At 47.4% G+C, this 27043-nt stretch overlaps 1 protein-coding gene across 5 annotated transcripts in view; it reads right to left on the bottom strand.

Moving 5' to 3' along the window:
• Positions 1-27043, bottom strand: part of Adam17 (ADAM metallopeptidase domain 17) — a 40359-nt gene that overhangs the window by 1394 nt on the left and 11922 nt on the right. For 3 of the 5 annotated variants that reach the window (XM_010629068.3, XM_033756182.1, XM_010629065.3), the window contains 17 exons: positions 22140-22270; positions 21538-21626; positions 19221-19389; positions 17318-17451; positions 15557-15646; positions 13551-13664; positions 11175-11319; positions 10977-11065; positions 8490-8642; positions 5123-5322; positions 3638-3741; positions 3325-3459; positions 2603-2733; positions 1968-2046; positions 1433-1521; positions 380-430; positions 18-101 (listed from right to left, as the gene is read on the bottom strand). In XM_010629068.3, the coding sequence (XP_010627370.1) occupies positions 18-101; positions 380-430; positions 1433-1521; positions 1968-2046; positions 2603-2733; positions 3325-3459; positions 3638-3741; positions 5123-5322; positions 8490-8642; positions 10977-11065; positions 11175-11319; positions 13551-13664; positions 15557-15646; positions 17318-17451; positions 19221-19389; positions 21538-21626; positions 22140-22270 (1987 nt within the window). Of the gene's footprint in view, positions 1-17; positions 102-379; positions 431-1432; positions 1522-1967; positions 2047-2602; positions 2734-3324; positions 3460-3637; positions 3742-5122; positions 5323-8489; positions 8643-10976; positions 11066-11174; positions 11320-13550; positions 13665-15556; positions 15647-17317; positions 17452-19220; positions 19390-20075; positions 20138-21537; positions 21627-22139; positions 22271-27043 lie in introns of those variants that run through there. The other 2 variants (XM_019208163.2, XM_033756183.1) reach the window with 2 other exon arrangements.

Genomic DNA, 27043 nt, shown 5'->3' with positions numbered 1-27043 from the left:
CCTGGGGGCAGCGGCTGCAGGCAGCCCGGGGTCTGCGGCGCGGCGAAGGGCTTTATGACACGCACGGACGCCGAGTCCATGCTGCTCAGCATCTCCACATTCTGCATTGGTAACGGGAGGGAGGATGCAGCGGTGACCCTCGCACACCAGCCCTGTGCTGAGCAAGTGCTGTGTGCGCCCCGTCCAACCCAGGGAGCGGCTCCGGGCCCAGCAAAGGTGAAATGGCAACTTGGGGCTGAATCTGTCACCCTCAAGGGACAGGGACAGCATAGGAGCCCACAGCCCAGCCCAGCCCACCCTGCCGATGAGACCTCCCTGCTGCAGGGCAATGAGAGCCCGGGGCGGGCTGCAGGGACTCGGCTTTCCCAAGTGTACTCACGCTGGGGTGGAACAGGGACAGAGACTCATATTGCTTATCCAGCTTCTTATCCTGCAAGAAGGGACAGCGTGTCAGCTCACCCCGCAGGCGCCCTGGCAGTGAGTGCGAGCTCTGCACAGGAGGCTCTGGGTTTGACCCTCTGCGCCAGAGTTGAGCGCAGCACCCGTGAGTCGCTGCAGTCAGTCTGGCAGAGGCAGGTGGAGCCAAGGACATTGAGGGCTGTCCCTGGGCGGCCGTGCCAAGGTGAGCACCCAAGACGCCGCCATGGCAGGTTAGGGCTGCGTGGCTTCTTGCCCTGGCCTCCAGGGTCCCCCGCACAAACTTGTCACACACAGCCTGGGCTGCTACAGGAGCAGCCTCAATTCCTGCGGGTTTCTTCCTATGGCGGAGGGAAAGGCAGAAGCAAGAGTGGGGCCTGGGCTTCCGGCCTGGCCGCCACTGCCCTCCAGGTGTACTGTGGACAGATGCTAGGCTCTCCCAACGCTTCAGCCAGTCCCTGCACGAGGGGCCCCTCCTGCACCCCTAGGACAAGCTGGGGGCTGGAGGCCCTGGCTGCAGGAGTGCCCTGGAAGAGCTAGAACTGAGGGATGCCAGAAGCCAAGTCTGGTCTCCCCTACAGCATGAACCCCATCCCCACAGACAGGGCTCAGTGTATGTATGTGCTGTAGGGTTTGTCATGAAATGGGGGAGCTCAAATTGACAAAATACCTGGTGTGCCTTAGACAAAGCCCAGTTCCACTTAGAGCCGCTAACTTGCCTGGCAAGAACAGGAAGAGGACGGGCACAGCCCGTATAGTAATGCTGCGATCTGGGGAGAATGTGGGGAGCAGCCTGTGTAAGAAGCCACTCGGACCCAATGAAAGGGTCTCCTGCACTTACAAGCACTCTAGGCCTCACGCACTAGAGTAAAAGACCTCCAGCCAAGCTGCCAGGGCTAACACCAAGTGATGTCACTGGCAGGAGCGGAGCAGCTTTCCCATTTCCAAAGATCACAAGGTGGGGTGCGCTTGCAGTTGTGATCAAAGGTCTGGATGCTCAGAATGGGGGACTTACCACACAATGGACAAGAATGCTGAAGGGAATCCAGAACAGCAAGGAGAAAACCAGGACGGACCCCACGATGTTGTCTGCTAAAAACTTCCCTGTGGACAATGCCAAGCAGTGAGCATCCCAACCGAGCTCCTGAAGCTTCCGGCGGGACGCGCTGCATGGCCTCCTGCTTGGCCTGCTCATCTTCCCACTCCTGTGCCTTCAGAGAAGGGCCCGAGAGTCACTGGCAGCCGCAGCTACACCAGACCACAATGGTTCTGTTACCCAGGCAGTGCTCGGTGTGACAGCTCTGTAGCTGACATACTGTAACTCCTCACCGACAAAACTCATATGGCTGAATGTGTAGATTCACAAAGCTATAGAGAACCACGCTTATTCTGTTTCCCTCTGAAAATCTCTGCATCCAAGCTCCAGAGCCAGATCTGGTGCGCACTTCCAGCCCAGCCAGCGCAGCTGCTGTGGGATGTGTGCACTGACCTGTCCGCACCTCATGCAGCACGGAGGCTCGGGTCCAGTGACTGAGTGTGGCATCACCTACCAAACGTGTTGATGCTCAGCTGGTCAATGAAGTCCCAGAACCGCTCGATCACATCCTGTACTCGTTTCTCACATTTGCCCTTGAGAAAAGAGCAGAAGGGAAGAAAATGCATTTAGAAACAGTGCAACTATGAAAATCATGGGCATTGGGCTGGGGATTTGGCTTAGTGGTGCCGCCTGCCTTGCAAGCGTTCAATCCCATGGAAGTGTCACTGAAACCCAAGTGGCCCATCTTCTCCATGGGTCAGCGATCTCAATCTCAGTGTAGCGAGCCCAGGAAGCGGACTGCCTGGCCTGGATGCTTTCCAGTTAGCCATCCGTGAGTGGACTTCCATCAGAGATGGCCTCAGGGTTCCTCGGGTCATCACCCACCCTGGGTGATCAGGGAAGGACATGGCCCAGTGCCTGAGCAGCCTAAGCCTCACTCGTGCCCCACGGGTGGAGGACCTGGAGGTGGGACTTAGGCGAGGCCAGAACCTGCTCCTGAGGTACAGCCAGAACAGCTCTGAGACAACAGGACCCACCAATGGGCATAGCCTCTGGGTCTGCCCAGGCCCTGAGCTCCAGTGACCTGAGCCCTGGCCACCTGCACAATCTGGCTGTTCTGGAAGCCACCGCCCCTGTGGCAGTACTCACGTTCATGTCACAGAAGCCTACTGTACACGGCTTCCCTTTCCTCAGAAATAAGTTCTTCTGCTCAGCATCAACGTAGGGTGCACAACGGCCAGACAAGTCCCTGCAGCACACCTTGCACGAGTTGTCAGTTTCTGAAAGGGCCGGGGACAGGCGCAGACTGACGCTCGAGTCCTGCCAGCCGCCGTCCGCTCCAGTCCAGCTCCCTGAACTCACTGCAGGAGACGCTGGGCTTGGTGAGAGACGCCACACCAAGGGGCTGCTGGAGCTCACGCTCCTCGGCCCATGCAGAAAGTCTGTCTCACCCCCCTGCTTGTACCCCCCCAATGCTCCTTCCCCACAAACTGGCACCCCGTACCTCCCACACCGTCCCAACCAGCCAGGGTGGCAAAAGGCCAGAGACCAAGGCAACAGGGAGCTGAGAGCCCATGTCCGTCCCCAGGAGAAGAATCGGCTCCAGCAGAGCAGCAGCAGGTCCCAGGCGGGCTGCACACTTTGGGAACCAGAAGGAAGCACAGTGTGACAGGCAGTGCTGTCCTCTGAGCCGCCCTCCTAGACTGCCACTGCCTCCACCGCAAGTCCGCAGATGGAGACCAGAACGCACACCTCTCTCCGGCCCCAGGGCCCTTGTAGCCAGCTGGGACCTGCGCCTTGTCTGAGCCCTGTGCCCTCCTGCCCAGCTCAGCAGGCAGCTGCCCGGCGCACCGCCCTTGCCCGGGGCTCACCATTGCAGGCGCAGGACTCCAGCTGCTGTTCGCGCTCACAGAAGGGGATGCACTTCCCATCCTTGCACTTGCCCAGGTCCAGGCAGACCGTGTCATCCTCTGCGTTCCCAGGTGGGGGGCACTCGCTGCTGTTCCCTGTAGGCAGAGCCAGTCAGCGGCCAGCCAGGGTGCCCGGCTCCAGTGCTGCCCCTCCAGGGTCTGCGAGCTCCAGGCACAGCAAGGGGAGGCAGGGCTCTTGCACAGGAAGAGTGGAGCAGAGCACGGCCTTGTTCGCAGACATTTGCACTGAGCAGTCAGGAGCAGGAGCCCGTACCTGTGCAGTAGGACACGCCCTTGCAGGTAGCATTGATGGCCTCCTGGCACCGCTTCTGGGCCGTCTCGAACTGGCAGTTCTTACAGCACGGACTGTTCCTGTCACTGCGGGGAAGCAGGCAGGGATGGTTCACCTTAAACGACAGCCTCAGCCACACACTACTGGCACATCAGAGACCTGGTACGCACAGGGAGACCACGCTGAGCCGCCACTGCCACAGAGCCAGACAGCATCCCTTCCTATCCGGGAAGCAGCGATGCCCAGGCCGCACTAGACAGCGCTCATCTTCACAGCGTCACGGCATCCTTGGTTGGCCTTATTTAAAAGGGGGAAATAGCCTGATGTGGTGGTGAACACCTGTAATTCCAGCAGTCAGGAGGCTGAGGCAGGAGAATCAACATGAGTTCAGGCCAGCCTGGATTACAAAGGAAGACCCTGTCTCAATGATGAATGAATGAATGAAAGAAACAGATTCACTTCAAAGCCGTTAAATAAGACACACAAGTTTAAATATCACATTGTGAAGGACAGACAAGGAGCAAAATGGAGGACAGATACTGGGAAGGAAGAACATGTTCAACAAGAAGGGAACAAGGGTGGAAGGGGACGGCAAAAGGGACTTAACAACGGAAGGAACAAAATGGAAGCAAAGCCTTTGAAAAGGGGGAAGGGAAGAAGAGCTGAGGGGAGGCAAAGGGGAAAAGTAGAATACATTATTATGTAGAGGTCCGAATTCCCTACGGCGAAGGTGAGCGCTATTGCTCCCGCGTTGTGCTCACATGGGAAAGATGGTTGTGGTCACATCTGTTGACCAATGCCAAGAAAACAAAATTTTGCCAAATGCCTGTTTGCAAACAAGTGTTTGTGAACCAAGGCACCACTGTATGGCAAATACATACTATAAAAAAGTTCTTTTAAGAAAACCAAAAAGTAAAAGGGCAATGACTAAAAGGATGTCCAGGGCTGCTCTGCACCTCGCAGCTTCCAGGATCTCCTCCACTACCACTGAAGCCCCTCCTGAGCTGCGTACCGTGCTGGGGAGGCGGGAGCGCAGGCGCCTTCCGGCCTGTGAGCCCTTGGGGTAGTCACCAGCGCCATTCTACACACAACTCTGAGGGAGGTGCAGGGTACCATTTTGACTGCGCTTATGAAAGAAGGCAGCCAGCAGCAGCCTTTTAAAGTCTCTGTCTTCTCTCATCTGTCTCCTTTAAGAAGGATGTGTCAGGAAGGCGCGAGCGAGGTCAGGGTGTTTCTGGGGTGATCTGGGGACTGAATCCGAGGCTGGGCGCGCAGGCTGAGCAAGCACCCAGCCAAGACACTCACCGCTGGGCTCCACCCCAAGCCCAGAGGCTGTTTCTCTATAATGCAAACTGCTTTCCAGACAGCACTGCGCCTGGCTCATTTCCAAACCCCGCACTCCTGGCCTTCCCCTGCAGACACCTGTGATGCTGACACTGGCCCCACCCACTCCCAGGCCACGCTCACCTGCACTGCACACCCGGCCTCAGCGTGCAGTCGCTGTGGCAGCAGGTGTCGTTGTTGAGGTACATGATACCGGGGTCGCACTCTTCCCCCTCGTCTACCCTGGAGTTGCCGCACACCTTGTTGCTGCGCTCCTGGAAGCACTCCTGGGCCTTGCTCTCGATGGTCTTATAGATAGACTGCTTACTGCAGTTGGAAAACATCTGGAGAGAAAAAAGGCCACGAAGGCTCAGAAGAACGGAATAAAGATTCACTCCCATGTATTCTTTTTTATTGGTTTTGTTTTGTTTTGTTGGTACCAAAGATTGAACTCAGGTCCTCACATTTGTAAGGCAGGCGGCAGCACCACTGAGCTAAATCTCTGGCCCCACTCCCATGTATTCTTGTGCCTCTAAGGTCCACTTTCTTTTTCTTTTTGGTACTAGGCATCAAACTCGGGTCCTTACCCTTGCAAGGCAGGCAGTAGCACTACTGAGCTAAATCTCCAGCCCCTCTAAGGTCCATAATGTAAAAGCCACCACTGGAGCCACCTAGAGCTGTGTCAGGGCGGCCAAGTCACCGACAAAGATCATCAATATGGAATCGAGTGCCTCGCTCTCAGACCTCCAACTCTGCAGCAAGACCAGTGATCAAAGTACTGGGATTACCCTCCCCATTCCACCCCAACAGGCGGTCCAGCAGGACAGAAAGCCCCAGGCTGCTGCCTGCCCCTGTGGGACAATGCAGGAATGCAAGTGGCTGCTTCTGGTTTTCCCATGTGTGGGGCCTGCGCCTCAAACCCCTACATCCAGCTTGCTTTATTTTGAGACAGGCTCTCACGGAGCTGCTAAGTCTCACAGCGTTGACTCGAAGTTGCAATCCTCCTGTCTTAGCCTCCCAGAGTGCTGGGAGTACAGGCAGGTGCACATGCCCTGCTCGCTGGCTCATGTGACTCACTTTAAAGTACTGAGCTTCATGAGAGGCATGATGTGACTGCCCACTTCAATTCCATGCTGCTACCCAACATTCTCATAGGTCTACAGTAGTACAAGTCCCCCCAAGTTTTGACAGTGACTCACAATCCCAGTTTCCCAATGCAAAGGTCAGAACCGCCTTTCAACCTTCTCAGCAGCTCTCATCTGCGCCCCCTTGGGGCAGGATCTCCGCAGCTCTGTGGGAGCTCGGTGTCGCCTTCCTAGGCTGCTGCAGCATGGAGAGAGGAGGGCGCAGTCTCCGAGAATATTAGCTGCTCCCAGGCACCCAGGAACTCCTTTTCACAAAGGCCCTCACGCTACACACAAAAGCTCACTGGCCTTAGCCAAAAGCTCTTTCGGGCTGCTCTCCAGTAAAGACACTGGTGGCATTTACTCATGGCCTCTGCAGATCCAGCGGCCCTGGGTCAGGAGCTCAGTGATTCCAAGTGAGGGGCTGTCAGTCAGCAGACAGGAGCGATTCTTCACACAGCCCCCACTTTTGCCTGCATCCTTCCCACACAACTTCCGTTCCTTCAGCAACTTACTAGAAGGTGACAAACCCTCAGCACCCTGTGTTCATTAATGTCACCTGTTCAGTTCCAACCCCCCAACTGCTGGCTGTCTCTTCACTAGTCCACCTGGTGGAAAAACTGTTCTTTGCTGCCGGTAAATAGTCCAGCATCTCTACAAAAAACTAGCTCTGCCCCGTCTACTGATCAGCAAGGTCGTGCAAGGCCATAGGGGCCAGTGGAGCCCACTGGGGATTTCTGCAGTGGAAGGGGCAGCGAAGCACAGTACCCCATGTGCACAACGAAAGGACCGCCCCCATCCTCGTGACAGAGCAGCAGGGGACCTGTCAGCACAGGCCACGTCCGACACAGCAGCCGCCAGCCAATGTAGCTATTGATTTGCTCGTAGTCACACGTATGTGCTACGGTGTTACAGCGATGTCCCCACACACAGGAGTGGGCAGATCAGCATGGATACCTTGGTGCCCTCGCCAGCTACCTCAAAGAGCAGCTATGGCTGCACAGGCTTACATCCTCACCACTGTCCCTGCTTTTCCACTCATTTCTGGCAACAGAGATCACCACAAATCAGCTCTAGTGCTTTGCCATCCTCCCGGGAAGGTGAACACCTATTTCCACCTCAAAGAGAGGCATACACTGTTACATTTAAATAAAACAATTTACACTTCAGATCCTGCTCTCTGGTCAGCATTTCAACCGCACGGCCCGACGGCTGGCGGCCACCGCCCAGAGCCCTCCCCAGCAGCAGTCGGTCACACAGCACACGTCAGGCACAGACCAGGCAGCAAGAGGCAGTCTGAGAATGGCAGGAAACTGACAAGGCCAGACACCGTGGAAGAGGAGGACAAAGGGGCAGGAAGCGTCTCCTACCCACAAGGTGTCAAGCAGAGGAAAAATGAAACGTGCCATGCACTGCAAGAGAGCAAGAGGTAGTTGTCACATCGCAGCCAAACAAATGAGGTGCATCAGTCAAAGATGACAGGGGCAGTGAGCACAAAGTGGGTGAGGGCAAGGAGGCCGTGACCTGTCCACCCTCCCCCTCACAACTGGCCGTGGCCTCGCCCACAGCTGGGCTCTGTGAACACTGGACTTCATGCAGAATCTCAGCGCTAACGGTCGGAAAGCTGTTCCTCTCTGTGGGTTCTGCACCCATGAATTCAAATAACCGGGGACGAAAATGCTGGGGAAAGCGCGCCCGCGCTGTGCTGCCGTTAGGGTCCTAAAGCATGGAGGCGGCCACATGGGCTCCACGCAGACATGGCACCGCCTACACCAGAACCCAGAGATCAGCAGGGCCACTGCCGTGTGTACCCCGGAACAGCTCTACTATGCCACGGGGCCCAGGAGGCAGAACTGGGAGCAAGGCCAAGGACAGGGCCCTTCCCGCCCGATGCTTAGGGCCTGGCCAACTCCGTACGCTTTATTCCAGGAGCCGACGGAAACGTGCTATTTGTGAAGTGCTGTGCACTTAACACTGGTAGCAAATTACAAATGAGACAATGGGTAATTTTTAACAGAGCCTGAGCCCACCACAGACCAAAACTGGGAATTCCAATAAGTCATCACTGTAAGTGATTTTTTGAGGCCAAATTTAGTGAGATTAACCTTCAGGACCAGTCGAAATGAGCCGTGCGTGGTGGTGCACACCTGCCACCGCAGCACTCAGGAGGCTGGGGGACCGCCTGGACCAAGGCCAGACTGGACCAGAGTCTTGGAACCTGTGTCAAAACTGAAAAACTCGGGGTCTGAACGGTACCTCTAGCCAGGCGTGGGTGGCCACGCTACACTGTAAAATGCACAGCCAACATGGCGCTACTGCCGGTGTGGCTCCCCCAGGAAAGGACTACACCGCTAGCTCCTCTCTCCCCACAAGGCCCACGCACCCACCTTGTTGTTCTCGTGGTCACCGCTCACGGCGATGGGGTACATCACGTATTTCCCGCCCTGGTCCTCGTTTGGCGCACATTCAGGTAGGGCGTCTGGATCGTGTTCTGCTCCGAAGTTGTGCCCCAGTTCATGAGTGGTGACCAGGTCTGCTTCCTTGGGGTTCATGCAGAAAGGACATTTAACTACCAGTGACTGTGGCCAGCTGGGCCTCTCTAACCAGAGAACAAGAGTAACAACTGGGCCCTGCCTCACCTGCCGATGACAAATTAAACACGAGCAAAATTCTGTGTAATGCTACTCTAAAGTTAGGACACGGATTAATTTAAATCAATTTAGGAAAATACAGCCTACAAGATGTACTAAATACATTCATGCCGGGTGTGGTGGTGCACGCCTGTAATCCCAGCACTTGGGAGGCTGAGGCAGAGGATCAATGTGAGTTTGAGACCAGCCTGAGATACATAGTGAGTTCCAGGTCAGTCTCAACTGCACAGTGAGACCCTGTCTCAAAAAAAAAACAAACAAAAAAACAAAAAAACATTCGTAACAGTATACCACATGCCGTGCAGTGCTGATAAAGCCAATGACCAGCTACCAGGCCACCATAACCCCCATCCCAGTCACTCTCCGCCAAAGCCAAACAGTCTCTCAGCAAAATGAAAAAAATCTCAAAGGGTGAAGAAAAAAACTGAGGATCAAAAACAATGCTCTACTATCTCAGTGACCCAGTCGGTGACTGATAGTTTAGGTGGAGAATCCAGCGGTGAATGTACTTTTATCAGGTTACTGGATTTCTATTTGAATATAACACAATAATGAATTTAGCTAGAAAATCTTAAGAATACGACACTTAAAGGAATCCTGATTCTGTAAGACACAAAAAATTAGTAATTTTCAGGCCGTTTTTTACACAAGAAGATTCCCAATTCTTGGGTTTACTGGCTTCTCAAAAGCCAAGGTCTTAAAGCTTTTCCACATTTATATTAAAAATGGCATTGGAGGAAATTTAGAATTTTTAGCAAAAACACTCAAATCCCAATGGTGTAATACAGAGAAGTAATTTCTAACTGTACAATGGGAAAAAAATTCAAGAGCAGATTGTAACAGTCTGGCACTGTAAAAACAACTCAAAAATTTCAAAGCAAATTTACTTTTAACTCTGTTCCATGAGAGAAAATTCTGGAAGACCGAGGAAAACACATCATAAATGGAACCATTAAGAGGCTGTCACACCAAAAAAGGGAACTGGCTCCAGAAGGACATTTTGCAGCGTTTCCAGAGATGATCAGTGCAGCCTTGTCTCCTCATCCCACTTTATGTGGCCTGAGTCACCTGAAGTCCACAGCTACACCAGATCTCACTCTGTGTTGTACATCTGGCAAACGCGTAACATCTCTCTTTTGGGGATGCGATCTCACTGTGTTGCCCAGGCTGGCCTCTACCTCCTGGCCTCAAGCAATCCTCCTGCCTCAGCTTCCCAAGCAACTGCACCTACAGTGTCTGTCACTGCGCCCAGCTCACACAAGCTCTGTGTGTGTGATGAGAGAGCTCGCTGAGCCCCACCTTGGGCTGTTAATCTAGACTGTGTCCTTTCAAGGCTGCCCCAGAGGCCACACCTGTACCAGGCACCCCCTGGTCCTGTCGGGGAACCTCCTCAGGTCAGCCGGGCTGCTGCCCACCATGACCAACAGGAGCTGACACTTCCCCCCACCTCCGTTTTCCACGCAGCAGCCCTGCACCCTGGCAAGCAGTCTGTGCCCCTCTTGGTGCAGATCAGTGAGTGGTATCTCAAGGTGAGCATGAGGAATGGGTCAACCAAAGGCTGCTTGGTGCCAAAGTGGCCAAGAGCCGAGCTGTAACCCCAAGAGCAAGAAAGCGGCAGAGAGGTACTGGGAGCTGCCACCTGCAGCGCAGGAAGAGCTCCCAAGCGAGGCCTCGGCAGCTGAGGCTCTGAGTAGCACAAAGAGCTGAGAGCCACTGCGGTCAGGGCTCCACTATGACGGTGTGAAGAGCTTCCCTTGCCTGGCAGAGACTGAGCAAGAGGAAACCTGGGTGCAGGAATGAAGCATAACCACCGCAGGCCCAGACCAGTGCCAGAAGGAGCTGAGGATCGCGCACCCCGGGAGGTGGTGGTGAGGACACAAACGTCCTCATGTCTCCAGAGAAAGCCAAGGGGTGCTTTACTTCTTCCTCAAACTTTTTTTTTTTTTTGGTACTGGGGATTGAACTCGGGACCTTGCACTTGCAAGGCAGGTGGCAGAACCACTGAGCTAAATCACCGGCCCTCTTCCTCAAACTTTTAATTCTCATATTTCTCAAAGAAAACATGCATTTCAACAGAAATCATAAACATTAATATTAATTTTTAAGATACCAATATAAATAAGTAGGTTCTAATACAATATAAATAAATATAAAAAATATAAATAACTGAGGTTCTAATACAATAAACTCCAATCTACCCTTTAAGAAGACCAGAGGACATACCTTTGTGAGGATGGTTTTACCATAATTTTTTGTGCTGGTCAAACCACTATTCAAATAGATATTTTTCTTCCCAACAGGACTATAATAAGCTAAAGGCAAACAAAACACAAAAGCAAAAATTGCTTATTAAACACAGCGTCATAGTTCAATCAGCTCAGCGCTCTGGCATCCTGTTCACACAAACACAGGCAAGCTTACCCTTGGGACAGACGCCTCCGTGACTGTTCGCTCTAGGAGAGCCCACGTAGGCCAATCCGAGCGTCCCCATGTCAAAATCCTGGTACGTGAAAAGGTGAGCCAGGCAGACTTTTGATGCTTCCTCGGCTATATCAAAGCTGAATTGCTATAAAAAACAAAGTGTTCTATAGATTAGATTAGCAGTTCTATCAGACTGACAGACAGCTCAACAGTGGGCAGCACGCACACCAGACAGACCTCCCCCAGGTGTGGCAAGGGTGCTGCTATTGCTCTAGAGGTGTTTATTTACTCATTTATTTGGGATGAGGAAGGTTTTTATTTAAAACATACCATAAAAGAGTTCTACATATAAACTTACAGACTCCCAAGTTAAAAAAATCTTGATTTTAGGCTTGGCTGTGTGGTGCATTCTGGGAGGCTGAGACAGAAAGATTCCAAGTTCAAGCCCAGCCTGGACACGTTAGTGACCTAGTGAAAACTCGTCTCAAAAAATTTAACAAAGAACAGAGATGGAAGAATGGATATGAGAAAAATATATTATACACATTAAAAACTATCAGCAGGATTGTGAAACTATGAGGGTAAAAACAATTAAAATTTTAAGTGGGTATGCAGAAGTCTGCCCAAATGAAGCACACTAACCAGCATAACCAACAGAAGAGTTGGGGTGGGGCCAAGGATGTAGCTCAGTGTAAGGTTCTGAGTTCAATCCCCAGCACCAAGACAGACAAACAAAAACTCTTCATTTCTGAAAACATTTAAAATGAAAGGTCAGTCAGACATGGTGACACATGCCTGTAATCCTAGCACTTGGAAGGCTGAGGCAGGAGGATCCCCACAAGTCTGACGCCAGCTTGGGATACACGGTGAGTTTAAGGCCAGCCTGAACTACATAGTGAGACCTTATCTCAAAAACAGAAAAGGAGGGGGAGAGGGGGAAGGAGGGAAGGAAGGTATAGGTAGGTCGGTCAGTCCAGAGCCATCTGCAGGGTGAAGAAGGCTACCCTGGGTCATTGGCAGCTCTGTGGGAACGAGGCGTGGCACCTATGGACACAGCCTACTCCCTCCAGGTCCTGCCAGATGCAGGCCATGTGAGGCGTCGAGAGAAGAGGGTGCAGGGGCTCAGCTGCTCAGGTCTCCTCCAGTGCTAGTGTGTGACTGCCAGGGCCGCGTCACTGCAGCTTGCCGAATGAGTTGGGCTACAGCCACCCAACAATTCAGAGTGAAGTCCTAACACCCTACAGCTCCAAAGCCAACCATATTTGGAGAGTCTTTACCAAGGGGATTCAGTTAAAATGAGGTCACAGGCTGAAATGCTATAAAAAACAAAGTGTTCTAGATTAGATTAGATTAGCAGTTCTATCAGACTGAGACAGCTCAACAGTGGGCACAGCTCACAGGGGTAGGTCCTAATCCCCAGGTCCTTACAAAGAGATGACACAGACCAGACACACACTGAGGGAAGGACACAAGGAAGTGACATCTACACGCCTGGGAGAGAGGCCTCGGAAGAAACACTTCCAGTGACACCTTGATCCCGGACTTCCAGGCTTCGGATGGGCAGGAGCTGGCAGGTCAGATGGGACACTGCACACATGGCTTAGTCTGGACAGACTGGACACAGCCTTTAACTCCGGGCCAGCTTGGACCAGGACCCTGAATGAGCCACAGTGTCACTGTGTTCGTGTCACCGTGCGTTACTGTAAAGCAGCATCTCTGTGGATCGGGGCAGCGAGGCCACCTCTGGCAGGCGACATGGCCCATGTTTCGGCTCTGCATAGGCGGTGCCACCAGCTCAGGTTGCTGAAGCGTGTGTGGGCAGGCTGTGCACATGCATGGGACGGGTGGAACAGGATCTGGCGGTCTGCAAGTTCTCTACAGGAATTTTCATTCCAGTAACCAGTTTGGGTAAACTGCTGAGTGTGACATGACTGCCTTGCCTAAGGGTGCTGCCCTGGGTGCCCGCTGTCCTGGGTTGTGATCGAGGTGGCTTTGTGTACTTCCTGGGCAGTGGTGCTGTGGATCTTCCAGTGTCCTGCTCGGTGGATTCACTTTTTATAGCTGTTGTAACAAGTTACCACACATTGGCAGCTCGGGGGAATGTTTCCATGGGTTGGTCCGGGTGTCGGTGGGTCATCTGGGTTCTCTGCTAGGATCTCCTCAGGCCAGACTAAGCTTTCCAAGCTCACCTGGAGTTAAAGGCTGTGTCAGACTTGTATGCCTTGTCCGTGTAATGCTCTGGCTGCCGTGTCCATCTTTTTCAGCCACTGAGGTGTGCCCCCGACAGGGTACAGGTCCCTGCAGAGGGGACTTCTGGTTCCCCACCATCTTCTCCAACCCAAGAGGCCAGGGCAGCATGGCCAGCATCAGACCTACCTCCAGCAGCATCTTCACATCCCACGCATCCTTCTCCTCGTGCGGGTAACTCTTCGCCATGTTGTAATGCCTTTCGCCAGGTCTCACCTCTTGTGGAGACTTGAGAATGCGAATCTATACTTAAAAAGATAACACACTTAGAACGTTTCCGAGGGGCTGTAAGACTGAGCAATACTTCTCTGTTCAAACAAAGACCATTTACCATTCTAGAAAAAGTGTTGTAAAACCAGACTATAGAATCTTCATTTTTAACGTTTAGTGCTTAAAACAAACTGAAATGTATATGGTATGAAAAACATATGTCGATGAATTAGTTATATATGTACCAAGTTTTCATATCTTCTACATTTGGAAAAAGTGAGAACTTGAGTTGCATGAGCCTTAAATATTTATTACAATTACAGCCAATAATTTAGAAATACTAACTTGTTCATCACTTGGCTCCCACAGGGAGAATTATAAAGGAGAGGGGCTTCTCCTTGTACCTACATTTTAGGTAATTTCATAGGAAACCTTCTCAGACAAAAAGGAACAGGCTTTCCAGACAGCTAGTCAGACAGATAGAAGACAGACTTGGCTCAGTGGGCTCTGCCCTGCTCCTGACTCAGCTGCCTAAAGGGGGGTCGGACAGTTTGGAGATGACTGACCACACATCAGATCACATCCTCCAATCCATCTCTTATGCGTTAAAGAAGGTGATGTGTTTCTTCCCCACATTATTCCTATGTTCTTCAATTGGCTTGGCTCTAAGCTCCTAAGGCAAAAGGGACACTTATGTACTGGCCCCCAAACCTTTGAACATGATTTGAGGTGTTTCAAACACAGGCCATTTTTATGTATGTACCATCATGGAAACATCTCCAACATACTGCAAAATGAAAACTGTACAGAGTGCAGCAACTGCCTCTGTGTCAGACACACACACACACACACACACACACACACACACCCTCTGGGAAGACACACAGGACTAGTGATGGAGACGTCCCTGGAAAAGGACTGGTTTGACAACAGACAGAAGTTGTACACTTACTTTTCACTGGTTTTTGTACTGTGTATATGTGACCTATTCAAATAGTAACTTAAAGAAAATACAAAACAGAAAAAGAACGGAAAAGGGAAAAATTCTTAGTCTTACATAAGTACTATTAAAGTTTAACATTTAATTAGTAAGGTACATGATTTCAAAAGTTTTTTTGGTTTTGGTTTTTGAGTCAGGGTCTAGCTATGCAGTTCAGGCTGGACTAAAACTCTCAGCCCCAAGTGCTGGGACTATAGGTGTGCACCACCATGCCTGACTAAAAAAATAAATTTTATTTAATGCCTAAAGTCTATGCTACACAACCTGTAAGAATATGATTTAATACAAAAAGCCTAGAAAATAAGATATAATTCATGTAATAAAGGTTGACATATCAAAACGTCTGTCTGTCCAAAGCAATTGTCAATTTTAGAACAGTATCTTTAGTTAAACTTAATTTCAAACAATTTTTACTATGAGGTTCAACTAAGGTAATATTACTATAACATTACTGGTCATAACATTAATAGCTTACAAGGAATCAGAAGGAGATATTTAGAAAAACATCTAGTGATGGTGCCTTATACAGTATTTTTGAGTAATGATTCAACAACGTGTTAGGATTTTTCGGGGTATGGTGCTAGGGATCAAATGCAGGGCCTTGTGAACACTAGGCAAACACTTTACCACTCAGCCACATCCCCAGCCTCAAAGGATTTTAATCTGAGAGAAGAAAAACACTACCAGTGACAAGCAGGCCATAAAGCAGCCTTACAGGGCTCTTTCCCTATATCAAGCTTCAGATCAGAAATCTACAAGTAAGTACTATCAAAAACACCACCCAATTTACCAGAGAACAATCACTGGCATTTGGGAATTTTTACTTATTATCAATGTCAAAGGAAAATGTTTGGGTTTTGAATACAAATATTTTAAGTTACATAACTTCACCAAGTAACACAAGGCCACATCTATTGATAAATACCTGCTCTATCTGTATTCCATAACCTTTAAAGCCCGCATTATCCCATGAAGTGTTCCGATAGATGTCATCAACTCTGTCAATTAGCTCTATCTGTGTGTATAAAACAAAGACATTAGTATATAGATCTTTCCCGCTTATTACATGTAATGTAAAATCTGCAGGGATGAAAATTTTGTTTAAAGAGAATACCATTTCAAGTTTCCACTAATGATAAGAACTACCCTTAAGATATTAATCTTTAATCATTGGTGGTTTTATCAAAGAAATTACTCCTACTTCCCAACTTCAAGTATAACCAGAATAAAACAGTGGTACAGTTTACCCCAAATTTCAGACAGTCAACTGCAGATGGGACCAAAATATTGAGCATTGCGTTTTTTTAAACTGCCATTCCAGTCAACTAGAAAAAGAAAATTTTAAAGTCAGTCAGTTCAACTAAAAATATCAGAGGGAGCAAGCAGTCTTCACTGTCTCCTGGCACACACCTTGACAGCATCCAGGGAAAGGTACAGGGTGCTGACAGTGAACACCAGCCCCATCCCCACCTCATCCCACAGCCTGGCCCTGAGGAAGGGTGGGAGGGGCCCGGGAGCGAGCCTCACTGTACCCCTCTGTTCTCCCACTGGGAGGGTGGGTGACAGGGCCATCTCCTCACCACACAGAAAGAACAAAATGCTCGTTCCCTCTCTGCTCCTCAAACAGCATATTTTACTGTTCAAACCCCAGTTAAAAAATAAATTGAAAAAGAAGAAAAAAATAAAAACTGGGTTGAATTATTTTCCAGTGACTATGAAGGAAGTTACAGGTCTAAGAAATTGTTCTTTGTTAACAAGTAACTGTAAGAAACTGAATTTTTCCCACATTCATGGTGTCATGAACAGTGACACAAAATTTTTAAAAATCCCCTTAAAAAGCCCAGACCTAGAGAGAAGTGTTTTCAAGAAAGAACCCTTCTTGCTAGGAACAGAGATTACAACAGCTCCCACTGTGCTCATAATAAATTCTCCCCCTCCACACGGCAGGACAGGGTGGGAAGGCAGGCTGAGGGAAGGCACAAAGATGGGACTTTCCCATCCCAGGCTGCCAGTCCTCAATAGCTGCTTTCTCTTTTATTTCTCAGTAAAAACATTTTGCTCAGTGCCAAGTTCTCATGACGAATGAGGTCATAGTAAGAGAAAATGTCAATGAAAAAGGACTCCCTTGACTGAAAGATTGTAATGGTTAATGCCAGAACTCCAGCTCTGGCTGGAGCAGCTCAGTGCAAGAGTGCATGGCTGGCCAGCACCTGGGTTTGATCCCCAGAACCACCCAAAGCACCTACTGTTCACACTTGTTTATTCTTTCCCCCTGGAGTGAACGGATTATGGCCATAATCATGCATACTCCTGTGATTACCTTTTTAGCATGACATGAACAAAACTGACCTTCTGGGAGATATATTTATATGGAGAAAAGCACATAACACACCTGGTGGATAGTTTTCCTCTGAAACATAAATCCACAGTGTGATAGCACAGTTTCACTGTTACTAGGAACTGATGCTTTTGCAAAGCTCTTTTGTATAAACATTATGAATTTCCCCAGACCTAGTATAAAAATTCTATTATGTACAAAACATTAGTTTAAAAGTAAAACATGGCTTTCCTAACTCTGAGACGATGGTTTCCACAGAGTATCAGCTGTGGAACACCATGGGAGAGTCACAGCCTCCAGGACAGAGCTGGCCAGAGCCACACCCTACTTGCAGCACCCACTGCTCACCAGGTAATTGGTGGTGGTGCTCTCCTCCCCGCGGCCCATGTACTTATAAAAGCGATGATCTGCAACCACCAGTAGTTTACACGTGTTCTTCATGGGATCCGGGTCGGCTCTTCTCTTCACCCGATGGACAAACTCTGATATGAATTGGTACACACTATTACATCAAAATTCATCAAGACAAGGGGCGTTTTTTACAGGAGAACTTTACATCTAGTAGAGAGCTAAAACAAACATCAGTTGAGCTTAGTATCCTCAAGTTATCTTGAATACAGGGCATGGGGTGCACCTGTGACCCCACTCCATGGCGGGCTGACGTAGGACAATGACAACTTTGAGGCAAGAGCAAGACTCTCTCGGCCCTCTCTCAAAGCAGAAAGGGCTACAAGTGTAGCTCAGTGGTACAGGTCCTGACTAACACACAGAAAGCCCTAGCTTAAATCCTCAGTACCAGGAAAAACGTTGTAGAGTGAAAACCAAGGGGTCTGAGGAAGTAGCTCAATGGTGGAGCACTTGTCTAGCATGTGTGAGACCTTCTGTTCTATTCCCAGAACTGCAAAAAAGAACCAAATAACAGTACAGAGTAGAAATCCTGTCTGTTACTTGGCTATGAAGATGGCAGTCATTTACTTCTAGAAGTTGATAAAGAAACAGTAAAAACATCAAAGCAATGGGACATGAAAACTGGCAACCGTGGAGACGTGGAGTTGTCTCAGCGCCAGTGCCAGATGGGGACCCCTGCCTCACATAAGCAGGGGCACGAGCCCTTCTCAGGCGGAAGTGTCTTGAGGGACACTGTGCAGCAGAAGTGCACAGAGCCACACACAGCCGTGCGCAAGCGTCCAGGTGGAAAGGCAGAGCCAGGCTCCCCTATTCATGTGTCTCCGCTCCTAGTCTGGAGACCTCACCCGCAGCAGCAGAGCCATCAACACGCTCCCCTGGGGAACTGTGAACACTCACAAACGTGTCTCCACAACAAACAGAAGCTGCAAGATCACTGTGTTAACAGAGTACCTTTCGTTTGCTTTCAGTACTAGAGCTCGAACCATGGCGGCTTAAATCTGCCTGGCGAGTGACCCATCACTGAGTCACACCTCTGCCCAGGGCAGCTTTCTTACTAAATACTGAAGCTGTTGACAACTTATTTAGTTATGTACTAAAATGCGAGGAGTACTTTCTGAAGTCTTCAAGAATGAGGACAGTTGAAGCCGGCCAAGGAGACACATGCCTATAGTTTCAGCTACTGAGAAAACTGAGGCAGGAGGATCTCCGGAGCCCAGGATTTCAAGGTCTACCTGGACAACACAGTACGACACTGGCTCCCACAAAAGAAATTTAAAAATAGTAAGGACAGCAGATTACCTCTCCAAAATGGTTATTTTCTAAATGACTAAAAAGATCTGTCCCAAGACTGGGAACCTTTTTACACCCAAACAGTATAGCTCTCTTACCACTCAAATTATTATTTAAAAGTTCTAAAGATTGTTTGATGGTACTGCTTTGACATTTTGGTTTTGGGGTTTTTGGGGTTTTGTTTTTTTTTTTTTTGGTATCGGGGATTGAACTCTGGACCTTGCACTTGTGAGGCAGGCGGTGGAACCCCTGAGCTAAATCCCCGGCCTTACTTTGACATTTTTAAATACCTGCTAGTAAAGAATTCTCCCTCTGATCATTCAATTTTCCCCAGCATCTTTTTAAGTCCAATTACTGTGGCTCTCATTAGTTTATTAGTGCTTAATACAACCCTCACATTATAAAAATAATTAAGAATTTCTGGGACAAAACTATTTTCAAACCAAGTATTATAGCTACTCGATCATCCTATGTTTTTACTGGTTACCGACCACTCCCGCGGGAGTCAGCTGTAGCACGCTGGGTCTCACTGAAATGCGGCTTCGCAGCTCACCTCCCGGCGGCTCCCTGTCCATCAGCCCTTTCGGAATCAGCTCCTCATCTTCCAGTTTCACATAGCCACACACTTTGGGAGACTGCAAGCGTGAAACATTCCTGATGTCTTCCGATCTGTAAGCCAGCATTCTTCTGTCTTTAGTATCACTAACAAATCTCCAGAGTGGCTAGAACATAAAATATAGATGAAGAGATGGAAAAAATAAGAACTCTTAAACATTTAGTCTACATGATGTCTTTGATTATCCTTAGACAACACTCATTTCTCATTCAATAAAATGATGGGAAGTTTTATCCAAAATAAATTATTTCCATTGTTATCATAAGGGGTTTTCTATGCTGGTAAATTAATTCGTAGATGACACACTTGTGATTTTACCTGTACACAAAAAATGCATCACTTGGCATGAGGAAATCTTTCAGAAAATTCAGGAGAAAAAAATGCCTTTTTCTATTAATTCATTTTAAAATATTTATATAATGTCTACTGCATGCTGACACTACTTTAGCTGTTGATGACACTGCAATAAAAGTTAGACAAGGCCAAGCACAGTGCTGAACACCCATAATCTCAGCAGTTCGGGAGGCTGAGGCAGGGGATCCCAGGTCTGAGCCCAGCCCAGGCAACTTAGTAACATTCCATTTCAAAATGAAAAATAAGGAGCCGGGATTTAGCTCAGCAGCACAGTGCCTGCCTGGCAAGCGCCAGGTTCTGAGTTCGATCCCCAGTACCAAAACAAAAAAGATACAACTCAAAATGAAAAATAAGAAAAACAAAGGCTAAGGATAATACATAGCAGGTTTAAGGTCATCCTGGACTACACAGAGACCCCAAAAAATGGACTTCACACACCTACCCTACCGACGTCCTAACAGCTATGCTGCCAAGCACAGCACAGGTGCCCAAAACAGTCTCCACTGCACGCGCACTGTGTCCACTCCATCACAAAGTCGGGAAGATTAGGTAACAATGGCTAACAGAATCTCTAGGCTGGGAAGGCTTCAAAAAGTAACCCAACTCCTCAGCCACAGGAATTTTCCACACTTAGTAAAGCTCACTGGGCCTGGAGAAAGGAGAAGCCCATTTTTACCCCCTTTGGATCAAATGTTACAAAATTCACGTAAGAGCTTCCTGGTACTCCCAGGCTCGCACACAGATAGGGCTTGGGCAACTTTGTCCCACAGTGCCCTGGACAAGGTCACCTGCGCGACAAGACCCTCGGTAGGTAAAGGAGCATTAGCCCAGTTACAGGCGGAGATTTCAAACACGAGGCGGTCACCACACTAGTAGAAACTAATCCTGTTACTATCACTGCTAATAAGTTACTGGGGGAAAAAAAACACTTGATGAATAATTCAACAAAAGCCAAGAGGTTTGATTGGATCCTGGACTGGAAAACCAGACAAATAAATCTGTGAAGATTTTGTTTCATTTTTTTGGTACTGGGATCAAACTCAGGCCCTTGTGCTTGCAAGGCAGGCGGCAGAACCACTGAACTAAATCCCTGGCCCTGTGAAGGAGATTTTGAAGATGACTAAAAAATTGACTAGCATTGGTGATTAGCTAAAACTGTAGAATTATTTTCATTTTTTCAGGTGTTACTTTTATTATGGCTGTGTAGGAAAAGGGCTTCATTTTTAGGAGATGCAACTCAAATACTTAGAAGTGAAGTATCATGATACTTCTAAGTGATTTAGGAAAAAATAGCGACAAAGCAAACATGGCGGTCTGGTAACAACTGACGGATCTCCTCACCCACCCACCCCTGCACACCACACACCTCTCAGCAGCACAGCAGCTCTCACTCCTCCTCATGGCACTCCCCCAGCCATAAGGTGTACTGTTTATTTTTATTTTTCCACCCTTTCTACTCAGCTCAAACTTGCTTCACAGAGCACGTTTTTCCCTTACTCTTTTTTCTACCTTTAGTAAATGTGAAACTTTGACACCATGTAAGAAAAAAACTGCAGAATGCATCTTATGAGCTTCTTAGAGATAAAAAGTATTATCCTTGTTTTTCAAAGTCATCTATTTTCCTAGTTAAATAAAATTTTAAATGCAAAGAGAAAAGAAATGAGCTTAAGTTTCACTTTTGCCATCTTAAACTGAAAAGATTTTTTTAAGTCAGAGACAAGCCAGGAATGGTGGCACACAACTGTAATCCTAGCACCACAGGTTAAGCGGGAGGACTGCTAGTTCCAGGCCAGCCTGAACTAGAGTGAAACCCTGCCTCAAAGAAAACGAAACAAAATAACAAAATACATCCCAGCTGTGGCTAAGCTACTGGAAAACATGGCTGCAGAGATGCATTTACCTCTATGTTATACTCTGCCCCGTCTGTGTTGATCCTTATGGTAACATCATCATCTCCTATGTGGGCCAGGACCCTAGAATCAGGCTCACCTCGGGACAAAAGAAACACATTTTATCAAAAATCCATATCAAATAATAAGCCATGTAAGCTGCAATTGCTTTTTTGACACATTTTCTCAAAGAGATATATAAGAGGTCATAAAGTAAATTACTTTTATCTCCTATCTTCCCTGTTTAAAATCTCCTAAGGGACGCCTACAATCCTTGCCTGAAGACAAGAGGTGTTTAAATTTTTATCATTACAGTGGAAAGTAATTTTAACCATCAAACCAGCCTGCTAGTACAACAGGTGCGCAGACGCCCACCTCCCTCAAGAGAATGCTTTGCTCCCAAGTGTGTACAACTCAACTGCAACCACAACAGCACAGCACTCCCGGGCCTCGGCTTGTCCCACCCACCTAAGTCCTGGCGGCATGTGCCTGGCAAGCACAAGGTCCTGAGTTTGACCCCCGGTACTGGTGGGGGGAAAAAAAAGACTTGGCAATCACTTGGGACTTGGAGCCCGAAGACCTGGACCTGGGCCCAGCCCGCCCGCACACTCACCGACCATGTGGCCGCTGAAGAAGTCCTGCCACCTGACGGCATACTCGCTTTCTGCCTCGCCATCCACCACGACGACTTTGAAATTTTGTGAAAAGCGCTCAGTACTTGATGTTAGATACAATTTAAAATGCCTAAAGAGGGAATACATTCATATTTTACCCACAGCAAGTAAAACAGCCCTGATTTTGTTTGCCTCTCATAATTTTCATTTAAACGTTCTTTAAAAGCCAGAAACACTGTGCAAGTCATAACTAATGTTTTACTAGGTACTGGAGCAATGTATCCCTTGTAAAGATAGATGGACTAATCTGTTTAGCTGTAAAAACTTAGCAAACCAAAAAAACTAACACTGGGGGAAAGGGTTCAAAGAGCTGATGTATTCACCTTTCCTGGTAAGTCCGAATAATAAATCACATGCACCAAGGCAGCTGAAGCTGGTGGACATCGACTGTGGAAGACCAATACTGTTACACACCGTTAACCGAGCCAGTTATGTCATCGCTACACAACTAGAAGCTGAGCCTCAGTCAATCAACACACTCAAGGCCACACAGTTAGTAAATGGGGAAGCGGAAACTGAAGCTACTTGTTTTAAAATCCTGCACTATGTTGCCTCTAGCAGTCACGCTGCGTGTCCAACGGGAAAATTCTCATTGCTGGGCAAAATAAAATTGCTACTTTCTGTATTTAAAAGCACTCATGCTTTTTCCTCCTTCTCTAAAGAGCTTAATTTTGAAAAATAACTAATTCATAGTTACAATCAGAGAAATAAATACAGCCTCCAATGCAGACAATAAAATACACACTCTGCTTATCTCTAGGTGGCTGCCGGTCCTTTTTGTTTTCTATGCATTGTCATTTTGACACAGAAACTGGGATTGGTGAGTGAGGCTTCTTTGCTATTATTCTTTTTTATTTTTTTTGGTTTTTTGAAACAGGGTCTCACTATGTAGTTGAGACTGACCTAGAAACTCACTGGGTAGCCAGGCTGGTCTCGAATTCACAGCAATGCTCCTGCTTCAGCCTCCCGAGTGCTGGGATTACAGGCATGCGCCACCACGCCCGGCCTTCACTTATTATTTACAGAGCCCTTTCCCTGTGCCCAGGACAACAAAGGCAGGCATGTGACTCTGTCAGCTGTGGTGTTGCAAGTATGAAATGCTACTTCCTCAAGAGTATGCACAAGGCTTCAAACCACCAGGAAATCAAGCCAGGGGCTGTTCCCATGACAACAAATATTTTTAACTTCTGCGCATACAAAGTAATTTTAGTTTGCTTCTGTTTTTTTTTAATGGTCAGAAGGAAAGAAACACAATAAAATAAATCTTTGGAGCATTTTCTCCTGTTATCCAAAAATGTTTCTTCCCACACACTCTCAGTAATGACTTTTCCCCCCTTTACTTATGTCGAGAAATTTGAAGAGCATTCCTATTATAAAGGCCTTACTCTCCAGTTTTAAAGCTCTCTATGAGTTGTGGTATTTTTAATTTTTGTTCTGGAAGAGTCCCAGGAATTGCCTTGTGCATTTCTGCACTGAGAAACCGCTCCAGGACCGGGCAGTCTGGCCCGGCACACGGGGGGCCTTGATTCCATCCCAGCACTGATGGAGGATAGGTCCTGCTCTGCAGTAAAAACAAAGACCAAGCAATGGGAAGACTTACATGTATTTTTCAATTTTCCAATCTTAGCTCTGAATCTATAAAATCTCCAACAGGACATGTCAGTCAAAATTTATCTTACTTTATCCTCCCAAAATTACGTAGTCATCCACTCACTGACTTATGTAGCTTTCTGACTTTTTATGAATTTACAGTGACAACAGATTAACATTATTTTCCTATTTCTAAAGGTCCATTCTGGCAGACATACTTCTTTCATTTCCTTATCAATTCTAGCCCTCAAACAATTTGAGACATTTCACTTTTAGGAAAACGTTTAAGAACTATTTCAAAAAAAATCCCGATGACGGGCTGGGAATTTAATTCAGTGGTGCCCCCTCCTGCTTTGCAAGCTCAAGGACTCAAGTTCAATCCCCCGTATCCCTCCCCCCTCAAAAAATCTCTGGTGACATCAAAAAGTATCAAAAAAGTATTTGCAGCTTTTTCATTAGAGTATTTCTTGATTCCTACTAAAGAGGATATGTAATTTGCAAAGTAAATTTTCAAGTTTCCTTTTTTCATACAATTACTGTAACTTTTTGGCCTCTAATAGTCACACCCAAATTCTGCATGGTCTTGGCTTACATTTCACCTGCCACTGCTATTTAGAGCAGTCTTCTCAGTTATCATAGTAACAAACAGCTTCATGACGGGGAGGTCATTTCGGCTTCCCACTCTGCATTTTTAAAATTTTAGTAACACAATATGACAGAGATTTGGAGTCTGAAAATCTCAGCTCCAACCCTACCTCCACCACTTACTCACTCTTTGACCTGGCCTCATTCTCTGAACCTAAATTCATCTTCGGATGAGAAAATGTCACCTATTGACTAAACGGCTTGAAGGTTGGAAGAAATAACAGATTATAAAGTTCTCATGAAGGGAGGGCAGGGACAAGGGGAAAAAATGAGAACCAAGACTTGTCATGTAGAGGTACAACATCCCAACAATGAATGTAACTGTACTGTATCCCTAAAATGTACCAATAAACTCAATTAAAGCTGGAAAAAAAAAAAAAAGCAATAGATGCTTCTCAATCTACCCATTGCTAGGGGTATGAAATCAACAGATTTTCAAAAATAAACTCCCAATTATATCAACTTGTTATAGTAAAAGAAAACTGACTTTTTCAGAATAAATTTTAGAAATACTGATCTACAAAAAAAATAAAATAAAGTTCTCATGAATTGTTAGATACATTTAAAACTGAAATTCTGGGGCCTGGGATTTAGTTCAGGGGGTTCCACCACCTGCCTTGCAAACGCAAGGTCCTGAGTTCAACCCGATACAATAAAAAAAAAAGAGAGACTGAAACTCTGTAAAATAAATTTCAAACTTTCATGTTTTCTTGCAGAGGGGAGAGAAGTGGTACGAGTCAACATTTTCTTAATGAATCAGTGTCATCTCTAACAATGAAAGAAAAGTACAAAAAGCCAAGAAGTACCTGCGCTGATAGCAAAGATCCTAGAGGCCACCTCAAGTCAAACTTGGGCGGAAACTCAGAAAGCTACACTGAATTCTTACTGAGTCCCTCTCCCTTTACTCCTGCTGATTACCACTACTCTGGGCACTGTTTCTCTCAACTCCCCAGCACTGGAGCAGAGAAAATGTACACTTTGCACTCAAATCCTGGATCAACCATTCACACCTAAATGATCTCAGGCAATCACCTAACTTCTGTGAGCTGTGTGCACACACACGCACCCTTGGAAACAGACTGACACTACCTGGGAGGCTGAAGCAAGAAGACGGAAGGTTCAAGGCCAGCCTGGACAGCTTAGTGAGATGCTGTCTGAAAATTAAATTTTTCTTTTCCTTTTTGTGGTTCTGAGGATAGAACCTAGAACCTTCATATTTGAGATGGGATCCTGCTAAACTACTCAGGCTGGGTTGCAACTTGAGATGCTCTTCCCACAACATCCTTGAGTGCTGGTTTTACAGGAGTAAACCACTGTGCCCAGCTTCAAAATACACTCTAAAAATGGGCTGCAAGTGTGGCTGTGTGGAACACTGCTTGCTTGGTGTACAGGGAGCCCTAGGTTCAATCCCCAGTACAAAAAGAGGGAGGTGGGAGGTGGTAGAATGGGTTGATAACAACAACTATACAGCTCATGGTAAGTATGAGACAAATTATACAGAGTGCCTAGTAAATTATAATTACTCTTACTACTCTGCTCAGATTCACTGATAGTTGGACAGTAATATTTTGACATAAAATTTAATAAAGAGAAGTCATTCAAGCAAGGCATGATGGCACATGCCTATAATCTCAACACTCAGGAGGCTGAAACAGGAGGATCCCCACAGAGTTCAAGGCCAGCGTGAACTACATGGTGGAACCCTGTCTCAAAAAACAAAAAACGAAGGCCAGGGATTTAGCTCAGCAGTGCCACACCTGCCTCACAATCACAAGGTCCTGAGTTCAATCCCCAGTACTGGGGGGATAAAAAAAGCAACAACACAAAAAAAGAAATACAAAACCAACCAAAAAACATTTTTTAAAAAGAAAGTCATTAAAAATAACCTAGCCAAATAAATAAATAAAATAATCTAGCAAGGTAGAGTGAAGATACACCAGATACAATTTCCTAAAAGCCTTAATAACATGATCATTAAATGCCATAAACATGAACTAAGATTAACAATATCAAAAAGAATGAAAAGAGGGCTGGGCATGGTGCACACGCCTGTAATCCCAGCACTCTGGGAAGCTGAGGCAGGAGGATCGCTGTGAGTTTGAGACCAGCCTGAGCTACATAGTGAGTTTCAGGTCAGTCTCAACTACATAGTGAGACCCTGTCTCAAAAAAAAAAAAAAAAGAATGAAAAGGGGGGATTTAGCTCAGTGGTTCCAGCGCCTGCCTTGCAAATGCAAGGGCCCGAGTTTGAACCCCAGCACCAAAAAAAATTAATTAATTAATTTAATTTAAAAAGAATGAAAAGGGGAACTAGAGGAGGGAAGAAGGGAGGCAAAGGGAAGGGGAGTTAAAAACAACTGTATTATGCTGGGCGTGGTAGCTCATGCCTGTAATCCCAGCACTCAGGAGGCAGAGACAGGAGGATTCTAAATTAGGAAGATCCTGTCTCAAAATGAAAAGCTCAAGGAAGGTAACTTAGTGGTATAGCACTTGCCTCGCATGCACAAAGCCCTGCTTTCAATCTTTAGTTATCAGGGAGGAAAAAAAAAAAGCCAGGGCTTGGGGTAAAACTCAGTTTGGGTTTTCTTGTCTAACATGCGCAAAGCGTT

This window comes from Fukomys damarensis, unplaced genomic scaffold (genome assembly GCF_012274545.1).
Source record: "Fukomys damarensis isolate Sample0158 unplaced genomic scaffold, DMR_v1.0_HiC HiC_scaffold_25, whole genome shotgun sequence".
Classification (NCBI taxonomy): Eukaryota; Metazoa; Chordata; class Mammalia; order Rodentia; family Bathyergidae; genus Fukomys; species Fukomys damarensis.
Note: the sequence above shows the minus strand (reverse complement) of the source record. Positions and strands in the feature narration are given on the sequence as shown.